The 14,541-nt window shown below is 39.0% G+C and overlaps 1 protein-coding gene across 6 annotated transcripts in view; it reads right to left on the bottom strand.

Moving 5' to 3' along the window:
- The window catches only part of TIAM1 (TIAM Rac1 associated GEF 1), a 277,233-nt gene that overhangs the window by 75,722 nt on the left and 186,970 nt on the right, over positions 1-14,541 (bottom strand). For 5 of the 6 annotated variants that reach the window (XM_063447935.1, XM_063447957.1, XM_063447946.1 and 2 more), the window contains 2 exons: positions 8,464-8,556; positions 5,317-6,287 (listed from right to left, as the gene is read on the bottom strand). The exons of the other annotated variant lie outside the window; for it this stretch is intronic. In XM_063447935.1, coding sequence (XP_063304005.1) covers positions 5,317-6,276 — 960 coding nt within the window. In that variant the 5' untranslated portion in view covers positions 6,277-6,287; positions 8,464-8,556. The remainder of the gene's footprint in view (positions 1-5,316; positions 6,288-8,463; positions 8,557-14,541) is intronic. 6 annotated transcript variants of the gene reach the window in all.

The following is a 14,541-nucleotide window of genomic DNA, read 5'->3' as shown; positions in this document are numbered from 1 at the left end:
TTTACTTCTACCATACACACTACAGTCCCCAGCTCAACTACATATGGACAGAGGAGGGTAGGTTTGCATTTAGAGCCCCACGAGGATTCTGGATAAAGTATAAATGGAATGTTGCGTTCAATTTCAGGTAAAGTGTGTTGGTTGGTAAACACAAGCTATGGCCAGGGCATTCCAATTGAGGCCTTCTAATTACTTAGACTAGTGGCCAAGAATGCAGGAGGATTTTGGAGAATAGCTAGAAGTTCCAAGCCAACTGAGCACCATGAAATAGGTTCACAGCATAAAAATTCAACTCTTAGCTACACTTCGATAGAAAAACTACTGCAGGGTCTGTTTAAAGTACAATAGAAAAGTTCATTGACTAACCATCACAGCCTTTGCTTAGACAGATTAGTGGTGAATTATGTGATGATGGTACCAGTGCTATCCTGAGCATGTATCCTATTAGTAAATATACACTTGAAAATAGAGGAAAAGCTACCCCAACATGGGATGCCCTGCCTGATAGTGAATCAGACTTCACAGTAAATGTTCTAGGCTTGAAGGGACACACTATAGTCACCTGAACAACTACAGCTTAATGTTGTTTTTCTGGTGTCTACAGTCTGTCCCTGCAGGCATTTTAATTTAAACACTGCCTGACAGTGTTTACATTACTGCCTAGAAACACCTGTAGGTGCAGTCACTCAGACGGCCACTAAAGGTGCTACCTGGGTCGGTGCTGCACAAGGTAGAAGAAGGTATGTAAGACACCCTTTTTCACGGGAGGGTCAGACAGCTAAATGGTGTTTTTCACAAATATAGTGTCAGGAATACATGTTGGTATAAAGTGTTCCCTTAACTACAAATGATCAAAGGAGAAACAGAAATAACTAAAAGTTGTGGATAATTTGCTAGCTGCAGCCCTGAAGTAACTGCACAACCAGTGTCTAAAAGAGACTATTTGTCTGTTTAAATTAAATAGAACAGGGACAGGGAGAGCTAGGGATAAGCCTAATGTAATCAAAGGTATTTTACATGGTTATCCTCAGCACTAGGTAGATGCTGCTCCTATCACTGCTAGCCAACTCTGCAAATAAATAAGTAAAACATGAATGCCTATAGGATTAATTATCGTTTTCTCAAGAATTAACCCTGTTCTGGTGAACTACAGATGATGATCTGGTGTTATACACTAAATCCCAAATTATACTATATTAAATTCTGAAAGTCAAAATTCAAGCAAAACTGCTTCTCTGAACACATTAAAGATTTTTCTCAAAATTCGCTATTTTGGTCTAAATTTTAACAAGATTTTAATTTGGTATAATTCTGGGTTCAGTGAATAAGCCTCCAAGAAATGTATTTTGGCCATTCCTGAAATCAAAAGTTATACGTTACATATGAATATAAAATAAAACATTTAAAAAAAAAAAAAAAAAAAGAATACTCTGTTCGTAGCTTTGAATGAGACTCTACAATGCCTGCGGCAAGACAACTGGCAGAGCTTTTCCTCGGTTACTAGGAGTTAGCCATAATCCATTTATTATTCTTCACACCCTGGGTCTCAGATACAGCGAGCAGTTTGCATTCTCTGAATAGATTGCTGTTACAGCTGGTACTTCTGATGTTAAGTGTTAAGTGTTAAACGACTCCGGGTACAGCAAGCCGCGGAGAGGAGATACATTCCGTCACCCATATAACATAGATTTATGGCAAAGGCTGATGAGAAATACAGGGTCAAAAAAGGACAAGCCGTGATTAAATGCCACTTGCCTTCCCACAGGCAGCACTGGTTTAGCATGTAAAATAAACCAAAAATTGCCTGCATGTGTGCATGGGGCAATCGGCGGCATAGAATTTTATTTGTAAAGATTATCCGGCCATGGTGAATGGGATAAGAAATTCAGGGGTGTATATATAGCGCAGGCCTCTGTTGGTGGATAGCCCTGACATTTAAAGTTGATCCCCCCCCCCCCCCCAGAATATGCCAATATATTGGGTTCCATGGTAGAAAGAGGATCGAGGCACTCCAAATATCTTCAATTGTATTTATAGAGTCCATAGCTAAGTACAACATAGCTATCAAAACATAATCCAGAGTAATCCCATTTTAAGGATTTTGGGTGATGGGGAGTTGCTTCATTTTTCACTAGCATAAAAATATTGCAAGGACTTAAAATGAGTCCAGTTATTTTGTAAATAGCCTCGTAAAAATTCAGAGTTTTTAGAAAATGGAAGTGGGATTCTACTAGAGTACAGTTAAAAAACAAAAATAAAACTAATTCAACCTTCCTACAAAACTAGGTTGTATATCAGTGTCATAGATCAGAAAAATACACACACACATGTATAAATGTGAACATAGAATGTCCTACAAGCAGTTCGCATTGTGCTTCCGAACAAGTGGAAATGTTGCAGTATTGTTTGCAGGGCATTGTTTGTGGCTGAGAACCATCAATGCATGAACACCTTGTAAGTGATTGGAAATGCAGCGGGATTGCCATGTCCGTGAACGAAAGACATGAAAAAGTAGTCTGGGAGCATAGAGAGGGTCAGTTTAGAAGCAAATACATTGCTTAGAGTAACCACAGATTTATTTGGAATGCGGTTAACAACCACAGGAAGACTCGTGTGTCAGCGTCCGAGACAGGACTCTGCTGGCAGCCTGCCCTGTAACCAAGCGTGTTCCTCTCTTAACGCTATCTTCTGCCAACTAGCGTCTGTGGGAAAGTCAGCCACGTGGACTTGCTAGCATTATACTGTTGACTTGTGTGTCTCGCTTATCTTCTCCTAACAATTCAGCGTTGATACAAACAGGACTGTTGAGTCCTGTCGCAAGATTTTAGTGGTCACTCGCTAAACAGTGAATTCACGTGAGTCAAGATCATTGGAAACTCGAGAGAATCTGAATCCATTTTAGCAACATTCTCGGCCTAAATGTTGCAATATGATGGTCAGCTCATAAAGGCTGACTATTACATTAATGAAATCCTCTATTTAGGCAAAATTGGGGAAGGGGGCTGGATGATCAAGAGAGCCTAACTACAAACACCTTTTTTTGGCTCGAAAAAAAAAAAGGCAGCGAAAAGGTTTGATCAGGAACTTAAATTTACTCTGTATTTCTCTGTAACTAAGTACTAAAATGAACAGAATTATGACTCCCTGGCACTCAAGCTGTTAAAAGTGTAAGCTGATTTCAGGAGGTGGACCTGATCAACCCAAGTGCGGTCAGTGAGGGCGAACTATGGAAAAATGTTCAATATGTTAGCACGGTTGCAATACAGTTGGGAATGAACTCCAAAGGGTCATCATGTACGTATGGGTCAGGCTAGTTCCAGTAAACACTCCCTTTAATGCAGTCAGCTGTCCTCCATAAGAAATACAATGATTTTAGATGTTCTTGAAATGTTTACGGGAAGCACAGCGTACACATGTCCCTTTAATTCATTCACAGGTGACAGCACATATTTAGAAAGAAGCAGGCAGTTTTTAGCAGGGAAAACAAAAAATGGGAACAGAGGAATGCAAATTACTTCGGTCACATTTAGGTAACCTGTATCAAGCCCAATTGCATAAGACTATACAAAATAAGGCATGGGAGGGTATTTACTACAAGTCCTGCCCAAGTGGAATCTATGCATTCACAGTGTAAAATTAATCAACTAGTAAAAAAAGTGCAGGTCCTTTGGGATTCTAGCCTTGAGCAGTTGATTTCGCACAACATCCATTTTTTGACGGACAGTACTTTCAAGTCCTGTCACACAGAACGCAGTATTTATAAGGGCCACCCTCGATGCTAGTATAAGGTTGAATAAAGTTTTGTTGTTTTTGTAACTCTTTGACAGCTGCGGGGGCAGGGGGGTGTTTGGGGCCGAGAGTGGGACACTATATTTTTAGGAATACAGCTTTGCAATGTGAACACTATAGTGTTGCCATAATCACAATATTCAGGGAGTACATGATCAGGTTATTTACTAAATAGAGAACGGTCTTGAATTCAAAGTGAATTTTAAACTTATACCCGAAGCCAGTGCGCATAGTTGACTTGGAGAATTATTCCCCTTCTGCCTCAAACTTGAAATTCACTTTGAAGTCTCATTAAATTTCCAACAATTCTCACGCTAGTAAAAACTTGTAAGAGTTTTTAGTATTTGTATTCGAGATTTCAAGCAATACACACAATAAATTCTCTCTGATCCCAGCACTGGACAAGGACCACATGTAGGGAGCATCAAACAACTTAAATTTTACACCCAAGTGCGACATAAATGACACACATGGGGGGCCGCTCCATACAAGCTGTTTACACAGTGCAATAAGACAGACTGAGCACAAAGTTCAGGGCTCCCTAACTAAGTTCAGACCACCTCGATGTTTGAGCCATTTGTCTTAAAGGTAGGGGAGGTTTTTTTTTTTACATGAAAAATGCTTATGCATTTTTTTGCAGTACATGCAATATTTGGAGGGACCGAATCTTTAAACACCAAAAATGTTAACTTAATTTGCTAAATCTTTTTTATTCTTTTTAAACTTATTGTAGATTTAATTATTAAATGTTACGCTTTGTGTACCTTACCAAAATGGACTCTTTAAAATTATCTTACTGCTTTACTCTAAACAATGGAAATAGTGAAATCATTCTCACTCCATGCCACGCTATATGCCATAAATCAAAGCTCTGAAAAGGTGCTTTTATAAGACTTTTTTAATTAAATTTTTAATCTTTCTTATATGCTGAGGGAGGGAAAACACTATGTGTGATCACGTATCAATTAAGTAGACAATATAATTTAAAACTGACGAGCTAGAGAGTAGTTTGTTTTATACATTTATTTTTGATGGTGTTCTTATGCATTTAAAAATCAGCCAGCCAACAAATATTGGGAGTGGAGAAATAAAAAGCAAACTGAAAAAAAGCACACACACGAACACGCACACACGAACACACACACACGAACACACACACACTCTCTCTCGGGCTGATTAGTTATCAAATTTTGTTCAGCTCTACCAGTTTACATGTATCACTAAGATGTTACTGCAGATGAATAAGGATTCAGATACACCCAAACATATGCCAAAGTCTTATTTCAAAAACAAAAGATACCGTATATTATCTAATTATATAATATATATATTCCTTTAAAAAAGTCTTAAAAGCTAGATTTATAAATCGTTTAATGTATTGGGACATCTGTGAAGTAACACATCACCCATCGTTTGCTTACATTTTAAAACACATGTACTGAAGTAACTGCACAGACAGAGCAATACAGTAACTGCGACAAAGCGAGAGATCTTGCTTAAACAAGGAGATTAAAGTACACTGCTTACCTGAGTTGTCTTTGCTCTTCTGCCATGCATGCTATTGCTATGGCTCAGCTTTAAGTTTGTGGCGCCTTCGGACAGGCAGTGGGACTTTCTGCAGGGAAGCGTGTTGTAATTATTGTATGATGGGGCTTCTTCCGGAGAAGCAGGTACCATTTTGTGTTTATCAGACTCTGGTGAGTGCGAGACTAAATTTCGACAATAAATCATAAATTTATTCCTAGGGACTCCATTGATTGACAGGTGAGGGTTCTTCTGAGGGTACAAGACCGTTAAAGAATTGGCACGTTGGCAGGGGTCCAGCTGCTTGGGACAATCACCTTCCTCAGTCCTCCTCATTTCCTCACAATCCTTCTCTTCAGTGGAGCATAAGATTTCCTCTGTGCTAGTTAAGTGTTCTTGGCTTAGATCAGAGAGCGAGAACTCCAAGCTATCCTCTCGCCATATGTCTGCAGACTTGGACCTCTTTTTCTTAAAACTTGCAGCCTCCAAGAGGTTTGGCCCATTTGTCGAATAATGTTGAGTTTCACCATTTCCATCTGGAAAATATGAAGCCTCCTCTCCGAAGAGTCTGCTTTCCTCAGAGTCCTGCATGCTTTGTACTGATGCTGCTGTTAAGACAGTGCTGCTGTTTAAACTCGGGGTCACTGAAGAATCTGTGTGGTAGGAGACGGGCCTTAAACCCACATCAACCCAAACATGGCTGTCAAAATCATCCAGGTTTGCATCTTGGGCGTAAGGCTCCATGCCATTTTCTGCTAAAGACTGAGGGATGCTGGGAGTGCTGCTGGAACGCGTGCTAACTTCGGAATTTCGGTGCACAGGCTTACCGGAAGAAGCATGGCGCGTGCGACGTGAATTCTTATTAGATATGCGAAGTGAGCGTGATGTGTGTTTTCGCCCCAGACTTGGATGGTCTTTTCCATATAAAGCTTGCTCTACATTTTGACTTTCTGCGTTTCCCATTTTTTACCTTTCTAAAAGAAAAAAAAAAAAAAAAGAAATGCTATAAACATATATATTTCTATACAGAAAAACAGATATACTCCAAATTTACGTGCAAGGCAAACAAGCCCCAGGCCACATTACTTTGTTTTACATTCACACAAAATTCAGAGACGGGGTTCTTCACTAAAAATTAAATAGTCGTGAACTCACCATGGAATTACATATTCTTAGGTCAAAGGAGCTGGATTTAAAAGTTTTACAAGTTAGCTTGGTTTCCGACTGAGCTATTTAGTCCTTACATTTGCAACTCTCTGGGGAATTCTTGACCGTTCAGGATTTTGTTAACAAGCCTGAATGTTTCTGTTCTCATCAGGCTACAAACACGGTTCCTGGCCAAGCACTTGGTACCAAAAAGTAATCTGACCATTATTGCCGGAACAAAACAGATGTTTAAATAATCATCAATTCACTGTAATATGATTAATGCAACAAAGTGAGCACCGGCGAGGTATCTGTGCCAAGTAGAAACAGGCGTGCAATATAAGAATTTTATCAGAGAGAATGTGAAATCATTTTAGAAAATAGAATGTTGCAAATGAGATTTGTGTTTAAAGTCCATTAAAGTTATTCAATATAAGGATTTAAATAAGACTAGAACTGCTGTGCCCTTTACTACAAAAATAGGTTCTTTACTACACAACTGCTTCTTTCTGTGATTGAATTAAGCAATTTTTTACATTATTAATTTTTTTTTTGTTTGTTTGTTTTTTACACATTAAAAATTGCAATCTGTTAGAAATGGCAAGAAGAAAAGTTATGACCTTAAACACATAAAAAAAACTGAAAGGCCAAGACACAAATTGCTATAAATAAAATACTTGTAAAATGCTTTGTTTGTGTTGGTGATGTGAGACCATAAACTTGGGTAATAGGTTTTCTGTGATGCTGTGTCAGACTGAAAGCTAGCTTGGCATCATGGGAAATTCAATGCACAAATAACCACATTGCACATAAAGCCTTTTAGTGATGGAAATCAATTGGATTAAAAAAAATAAAGAAATACATTTAAAAAGAACAAAAAAAACAAAGGACCACTACAGTCGCCCAGAACACTTCATTGAAGGTGCAGTGGTCTTGTATATTAAATCCCTCAAGGCAAAACATTGCTGTTGTGCAGAAACTGGAAAATGATTTCCTATTCGAAGCATTGGAAGGGCATGCTCCTGTATGCACTATGAATTCCCTTTTTTAACCCCTTAAGGACCAAACTTCTAGAAAAAAAGGGAATCATGACATGTCACACATGTCGTGTGTCCTTAAGGGGTTAATTGTGACCTCTGTTCGCACCCTTTGCTAGAAAAAAAAAAAGTTAAATAAAACTTTACTCCCTTTACTTACCTTGTTTCCAGTGCTAGGACACTTCTGTTGCAGCCCCCTACTCTGCCTCCATCAGCATTGCCTAGTGATGTCTTCTGCGACTACATCCAATACAATGAGATCTGCATTTGCGGTTAAACACAGCGCTACTCCAATCAAATGCTCTCTAAAAGCAGCACTTTGAGTGAAGAACAAAGTTTAACCCTTTAATGTAAATAATGCTGAATCTACAAAAGTGAACATTAAAGGGTTAAAACAACAGGGCCAACGCACCCGAGCCAATTCATTGAGAGGACGTGGTCTGGCTGCCTTTTGTGGCCCTTTGTATGTATGCCTCAGCCTACTCTCCATTTCTGCTCCAAAAAAGTAAAATAGTCTCTTTTTTGGGAAAATTATTTTCTCTTATGAGTGGACCAGTAGCCTCGGGTAACTGCCTGCCTCAAAACATTATGAAAATGAACAAAGATGGCAAGTAGCAAGGAATGTTTATAATATCATAACTATGGCACCCCTGTACAGAGTTTATTGTAGTAATTGGTACACAGAGACGGCAAATCCTAGCCTGCACACTCCACAGGAGGTGAAAGCACTATTTAGGCTACAGCTGGTATGTACAGCACCATTATTTTAAATAGCAAGCATGTCTGAAATACGTGGCATTTAATGTAACTTCATTTATTGCCATTTTAACTCTTTGACCACCAAACCTAGTCCTCACAGTAATGAAATGTTTACATATAGCAAAAACAAATCAATAAAAAGATTAAAAATAAAAATAAAAGAGGTGTTCTAACATCAAATGGTCCTCTCAACATAAGAATCACCTACCTGCAACAAGAGGAAAATGTGCTTGGCATCAGTCAGCATTCATCTCCCGGGATGCCAGACTTTTCATTTTTCATTTCGTTTGAATGGCGTGCACTAGAAATGACACAGAAAGTGTGTTTAGCATCACAAAACGAAAAGCAAACATAATATAACCACGAATTACAAACACGAGCAATCAGGTGTCAAAATGGTGAAAATCATATCTATTGTAATTTTCATTAATGAACAAATTAATGGAACTTTTTTTTCTTGCTATGAGCAGAGTATACAGCAATTGACACATTTAACCCAGCGAGTGCCACAAAGTGTCAATGGCCGATGGTTAATATTGCCTACCAACAATACAGTCAGTGCATTCTTGTTACAGATACACTGCAGAGTGGGACTAAAGCCTCCATTACAGCATACCCACAATTAAGAAAAACAACTGTACGCATAGATATCTCAGAATTATTGTCGGTTTCTGAAATAGCAGCAAGGGATTATGCAGAGCCCGTAGGAGGGGTATTATTACAAAACAGCAGATCCCAAATATAGACAAATAATAACAGCAAGGCTGACACGTGGATTAAACACATGGATACAAGCTGTGAATGAGCCCCTAAATACTTCTACACCAGGATTGGACAAATTGTAGAACCACGGTCGATGAACTACAAATCCCATGAAGCTTTGACAGCCTTCAATACAGCAAAGCATGATAGGAGTTACAGTTCAAATCTAGCTGGGAGATCTTGATTTACGATACACCTTACACTTACATCATCCACACTGGCACTAGCACATTGGTTTTTTTTTTTAGCCTATATCAAGGTTAAAACGGCACCCACTGAGTGATACCATAGAGGTAACCATCCCATAGCATCGCGTACAGTCCAGCGCAGAGTTAAGTGGCCCATTTCACCTTGCACATATATACTGACGTACACACACTGACCTGAATGATTCTGTCCGCAACCTGCTGCATTGCCCAAAGCAGGAGCAGATAGCAGTGCACAGGGACTATATACAGCTAAATACAGGGGCCCTTTGTGGCTGGATTCAGAATTACAGTAAGAAATGAATAAATAACATGAAAGGCTGTGGCTGCTGGCTGTAATTTTCCATTTCAGATCACCCCAATGGGAAGGAGGTCAGTCATCAAACCTCGGACTACATGTATTCATCAGCAGCCCTTCAAAAACAAGAAGGATGCCTCATTCTGCAACTTGAACCAAGGACACACATCCTTTAAATGATTTCTAAAGCCACAGATATACACAATTTCTTTTAAAATAATTGTTTGTTTTTAAAAAAAAATACATAACAGAGCACCTGATAACGAAGCTAAGCAATTTCAGCTTCCATGACGAGAGAGAGAGAAAGTGAGTGAGTGTGAGTGTGTTTCTACAGATTATTGTGGTCTACTCTTCAGAGGGAAAGCTAATGCACCTAATAAGTCGTGATATAGTTGCACATGAGAATTTATAGAATCTCAATAACAAATTATACAAAGTGAATGCACTGTGGAATGAAGACTGTCACACTGCACAGAGATATCAGCTGTCCACACACAGTGTTTCCTTCTGGAGTCTCGGGACTCCCTCGCAATGTCACATTGCCTCATCTATTACCAGAAACAGGGACTTAATTAAGAAGACCTGGAAATACTTCGTTTTCTGCACTAAGAACCGTGCCCCATGGCACTCAGCCTTACATTCTGCTTTCTTCACAACAAAAGTTTTAAAGCAGGGCTGTTACATGTCTGAAAATTACACATTTGCTTCCAACTATTTTCCCAATGTCAAATATATGTTTTTACAAGTCTGAAGGATTAAAGGGACACTATAGTCACCCAGACAACTTCAGCTCAATGAAGTGGTCTGGGTGCCAGGTCCCTCCTGTTTTAACCCTTGACATGTAAACATAGCAGTTTCAGAGAAACTGCTATGTTTACATTAGGGGTTAATCCAGCCTCTAGTGGCTGTCTTCCGGAAAGCCACTAGAGGCGCATCTGCGACGCTGGAGGCATATTATGCCTCCATCGCACAGAGCGTCCATAGGAAAGCATTGAGAAATGCTTTCCTATGGCACTTGCCGCTCCGCAGACGTCGGCAGAGGGAGCTGACATTGGCGGAGGAGGAGAGGTCACCAGTGCCGAGGGAGTCCGGCGTTGGAATAAGGTAAGTGGCTGAAGGGGTTTTAACCCCTTCAGCGCCACGGGAGGGGGACCCTGAGGGTGGGGGCACCGTCAGGGCACTATAGTGTCAGGAAAACTCCTTTGTTTTCCTGACACTATAGTGATCCTTTAAAATAAAGTGTACAAGTAAACAATGGGGTACTGACATGTATTTGATTGATGGGTGCTGCCATATTTGTTTGCTGTCAAACTGGTCGCTACTTCCCTCTTTTCGTTACTGTTTGATCCCAGTAGCAACATCCTGTAATGTTCTCATTTACCATTAAAGCCCACCCCGGCAGTGGCTTGGAATAGACATAAACAATACACCAGTTACCCTTAGAACACCTTGCAAAAACATCCAGAAATATATCCTATCTCATGGATGGACTTGCCCCATAAAATAACAGTATTTTTATTTGTTGCTATTCAAATTTACAGCAACCTATAAATGCTGTCATTTTATTATATTGAATAAAAATTTAAGATCTGGGAAGAGCTGCAACCCAATTTTACAGAAAGGTAATGCAGCTTCTCATCAGGAAAGGGCATATAAGGAACAGAGACAAGGGAGGGAAGGTTTGGGATGCTGACAAAGGGCCTAGTTAGAGCGTGTCACAAATTTGACAAAGAAAAGGAGATATAGCATTATTATTATTATTGGCATTTAGATAACGCCAACTTATTCCACATCACTTTACAATATTATAAAGTGTGAAATTTAACAATCACAAAATGTTACAGGAACAATGGGTTGAGAAGGGCCCTACTCAAATAAGCTTACAGTCTAGAATAGTCATTTAAATACTGTGCCCTCTTTGTGAAGTCAAAAATCTCTGAAATGTTAAAAGATGCAGAAAGACGTGCATGAAACGAAAAGAGTAAACCAAAGCGGATGCCAAGATGGTGGCGCTCTGTTCCAGAATCGTGGTAAATAAAATGGTGTGGATTTTTCTATATACATATATCTTTCTTCTATATCCTATATCTACATCGTTAATTATATATTGTATTACAAATCCTGGGAAGTGACTGTTCCCTTTTAAAGTGGCTCCATCACCTTCAGGAGGCTTTGCAGAATTAGTAAAGACCCCCGATGGGGACTTAACAAGGGGAAAGTACGTTTTACTTACCTGAAGATGTCCCTCATGGCCACCGCCATAGTCTTCCTGCTGGCCCTCTTCAGCTCCTTGCATTAAATCTGTGCATGTGCGCGAGTACACTAAGGTATATGGAGTATCCCGCAAAACTGCAAGAACCTCTATAGACATCGTCTTGGGTTGAACAAAACAATGCCTTATGCCCCCCACCTTTGCTAGAAACAGCCAGGGGTAATGACAAAACTTGACAAAGGTATCTCTGCCTTCTCTCAAGCAGAGGAAAATACATAATGCAATGTAGTCCCCACTTTGCCTTATATATTTTAAGAGAAAAAGATAGAAAAAAAAAAAGGAATATATTGAAACAAGGTAAGTTTAGAGTGGCAGAGACGCTAAGTTGTTTAACCAAGTACTTTATCTAAAGCTCCTTTTTTTTGCATATATACACAATGTTATGAATAAATAAGATGTTGACAGAGTTATGAATCATCATAATTTTTATCGAGGTTATCTTTATTGTAGTAGGTATTATTGAGACTTCATTTTACACTAATATAACCTATATTACAACCATTGTATGGGAAAGCAATTTTTCTTTCGTTTCTATGGTGATGAATACAAATTTAGCACAATTTTGAATTGTAAGTTTGCATTGACAAATATGATTATTGAAAGTAAAACTACAGAGTGTTATGAATCATCCTATTCGGTGAGTTAGCTGGGGAAAGCTATAACGTAACACATTATTGCAGAATGTTCATAAAAGTAAAAATAAGGGATTTATATCCAAATATGGCATTTACATAAACACTAATATTTTCCAAACTACATTAGGATCAGGTGATGTGCAGCAAATAGTCCACAAACACAATATCCTTTAGTCTCTTCCCATTTCATTTATATAGAAAACTAGTGTCATGGGTTCATTCGTTAAATTCACCAAATAGTAAATAAGGAACCACACACAAATACAGGGAACTAAATCTGATGAATGTGGTACAAAACAGAGAGAAAAATGAATCACACACACATACTATGATTAAACTGTAACGAATTTGGCTGGGGGTTTAGATGATTGGCAAAAGCATAGTCCCTGCTCAGAACTGGTTAATTTCACGATAGATAGGTCGATAGATAGATAGATGGATATAACGTGTTTTACACCCCACCTCCTATAGACTGTAAGCTCGTTTGAGCAGGGTCCTCTTCAACCTATTGTTCCTGTAAGTTTTCTTGTAATTGTCCTATTTATAGTTACACCCCCCCTCTCACAAAATTGTAAAGCGCTACGGAATCTGTTGGCGCTATACAAATGGCGATAAATAGATAGATAGAATACTTTTCTTTCCTCAAAATGCTATATGTAAGTAGGTCATTTTAGGCACTTTTAGAAACATCTACATTCAGACCGCAGTAAAAATGCAGGTTTCAAAATCATGTACGTACTTGGAAAAGAAAGTGTTTGAATGTTCAGAACAGCAGATTGCACGTGTAAAAATAGATTAGTGGTGGGATGGTTGTTCTGACAAGTCACCTCTACCCACAGCAGGCAGGGAGCTGCAACAAGAACAAATGCCAAGCTCAAATCTGAAATCTGATGGGTACCTTCTATGTCTGAGGCTTTTGTCATGGTTGGGGGGGTATACGTGGGCGAGGAGAAGGACATTGTTTAAAAAGGAAAAAATACTATCAATTACAATTCAGGTCTGGACCATAAAGATCATGGGATCTTCGTATTGGTTACAAACTGAAATGAGTCATCGGATGGCAGTTTTTTTGTTTGTTTTTTAGCTGTTTTTAGCACATTGAATGAGAGAGCACTAAATATTGCAGGCCTATGTAATTTTTTCAAAGCTTTCTACTTGACCTTTGAACTTCCAGCAATGGATTTAAAGGGATATAATCTTGTTTCCTGGAACACTACGCAAACATGGAATAATATTGCTACATTTCAGACGCAATTAAATTACTCGGTAGCCCATATTATATGTTGTGTATTTATTTTGTTTTACATGTGAGGTGTACAAGGCACAGTCTGGCATAGGATGCATTTCACCTTGACCTTAATTAGATAAGAATGGATATGTTTAGAGATAGATTTTCATATTAGTTTGGGACAAAATGTTAATATCTCCCCGTGAAGACATATCTCCAAGAAGAAAATGAACAGTTGTGCAATTGATTTATTTTCTTTGTGGTTTTGTTTTAATCACTTATTAACCCTCAAACAGTAAGGTAGGAAATGGAAACCTTTAGATGTAAGGTAGAATGCTTCCTTATCAGAGCTATTCCTGCTCCGCCGATTCCTGCCCCTGTCTTGTTCCGTTAATGTTATTCAGATCCTGTTCAATCCATAGCCCTGATTCACACAATGAGCATCATGGAATTGTTATCTGGACAGTGTAATGCTCTGCAAGGATGAGAGACAAACTGACCAGGTCTCACAAACGCTAGACGTCCAGAATTTACAAATAGCTGAGCACCATTGGGTAGTCAATAAACCATGGGCTCACTGTTCATAAAAGACAGATAAATTAACTATAATTGAATTCTTGCTACGACTCGGGAGTTCTAACAATCTCTATGCAAGTCTGTGGTGGAATCTCGGTAAAAATAAATTTAGTAGGCCGAGATTACCACGTGGCATGTGTACGTGCATATGCTGACGTATCGATCAGTTGGTTGCACGAGGCAAGATACGATCAGTAGTGTACGGAGCATGTGCAAGAATACAGGATATAGTATTCCCCTCCTCCATTGTGCTGGACAAGCCATGCCGTCAAACAGGAAGTTAATTCTTATTTGTGTTGATTGGTTAAG

This window comes from Pelobates fuscus, chromosome 1, assembly GCF_036172605.1.
Source record: "Pelobates fuscus isolate aPelFus1 chromosome 1, aPelFus1.pri, whole genome shotgun sequence".
Lineage (NCBI taxonomy): Eukaryota > Metazoa > Chordata > Amphibia > Anura > Pelobatidae > Pelobates > Pelobates fuscus.
Note: the sequence above shows the minus strand (reverse complement) of the source record. Positions and strands in the feature narration are given on the sequence as shown.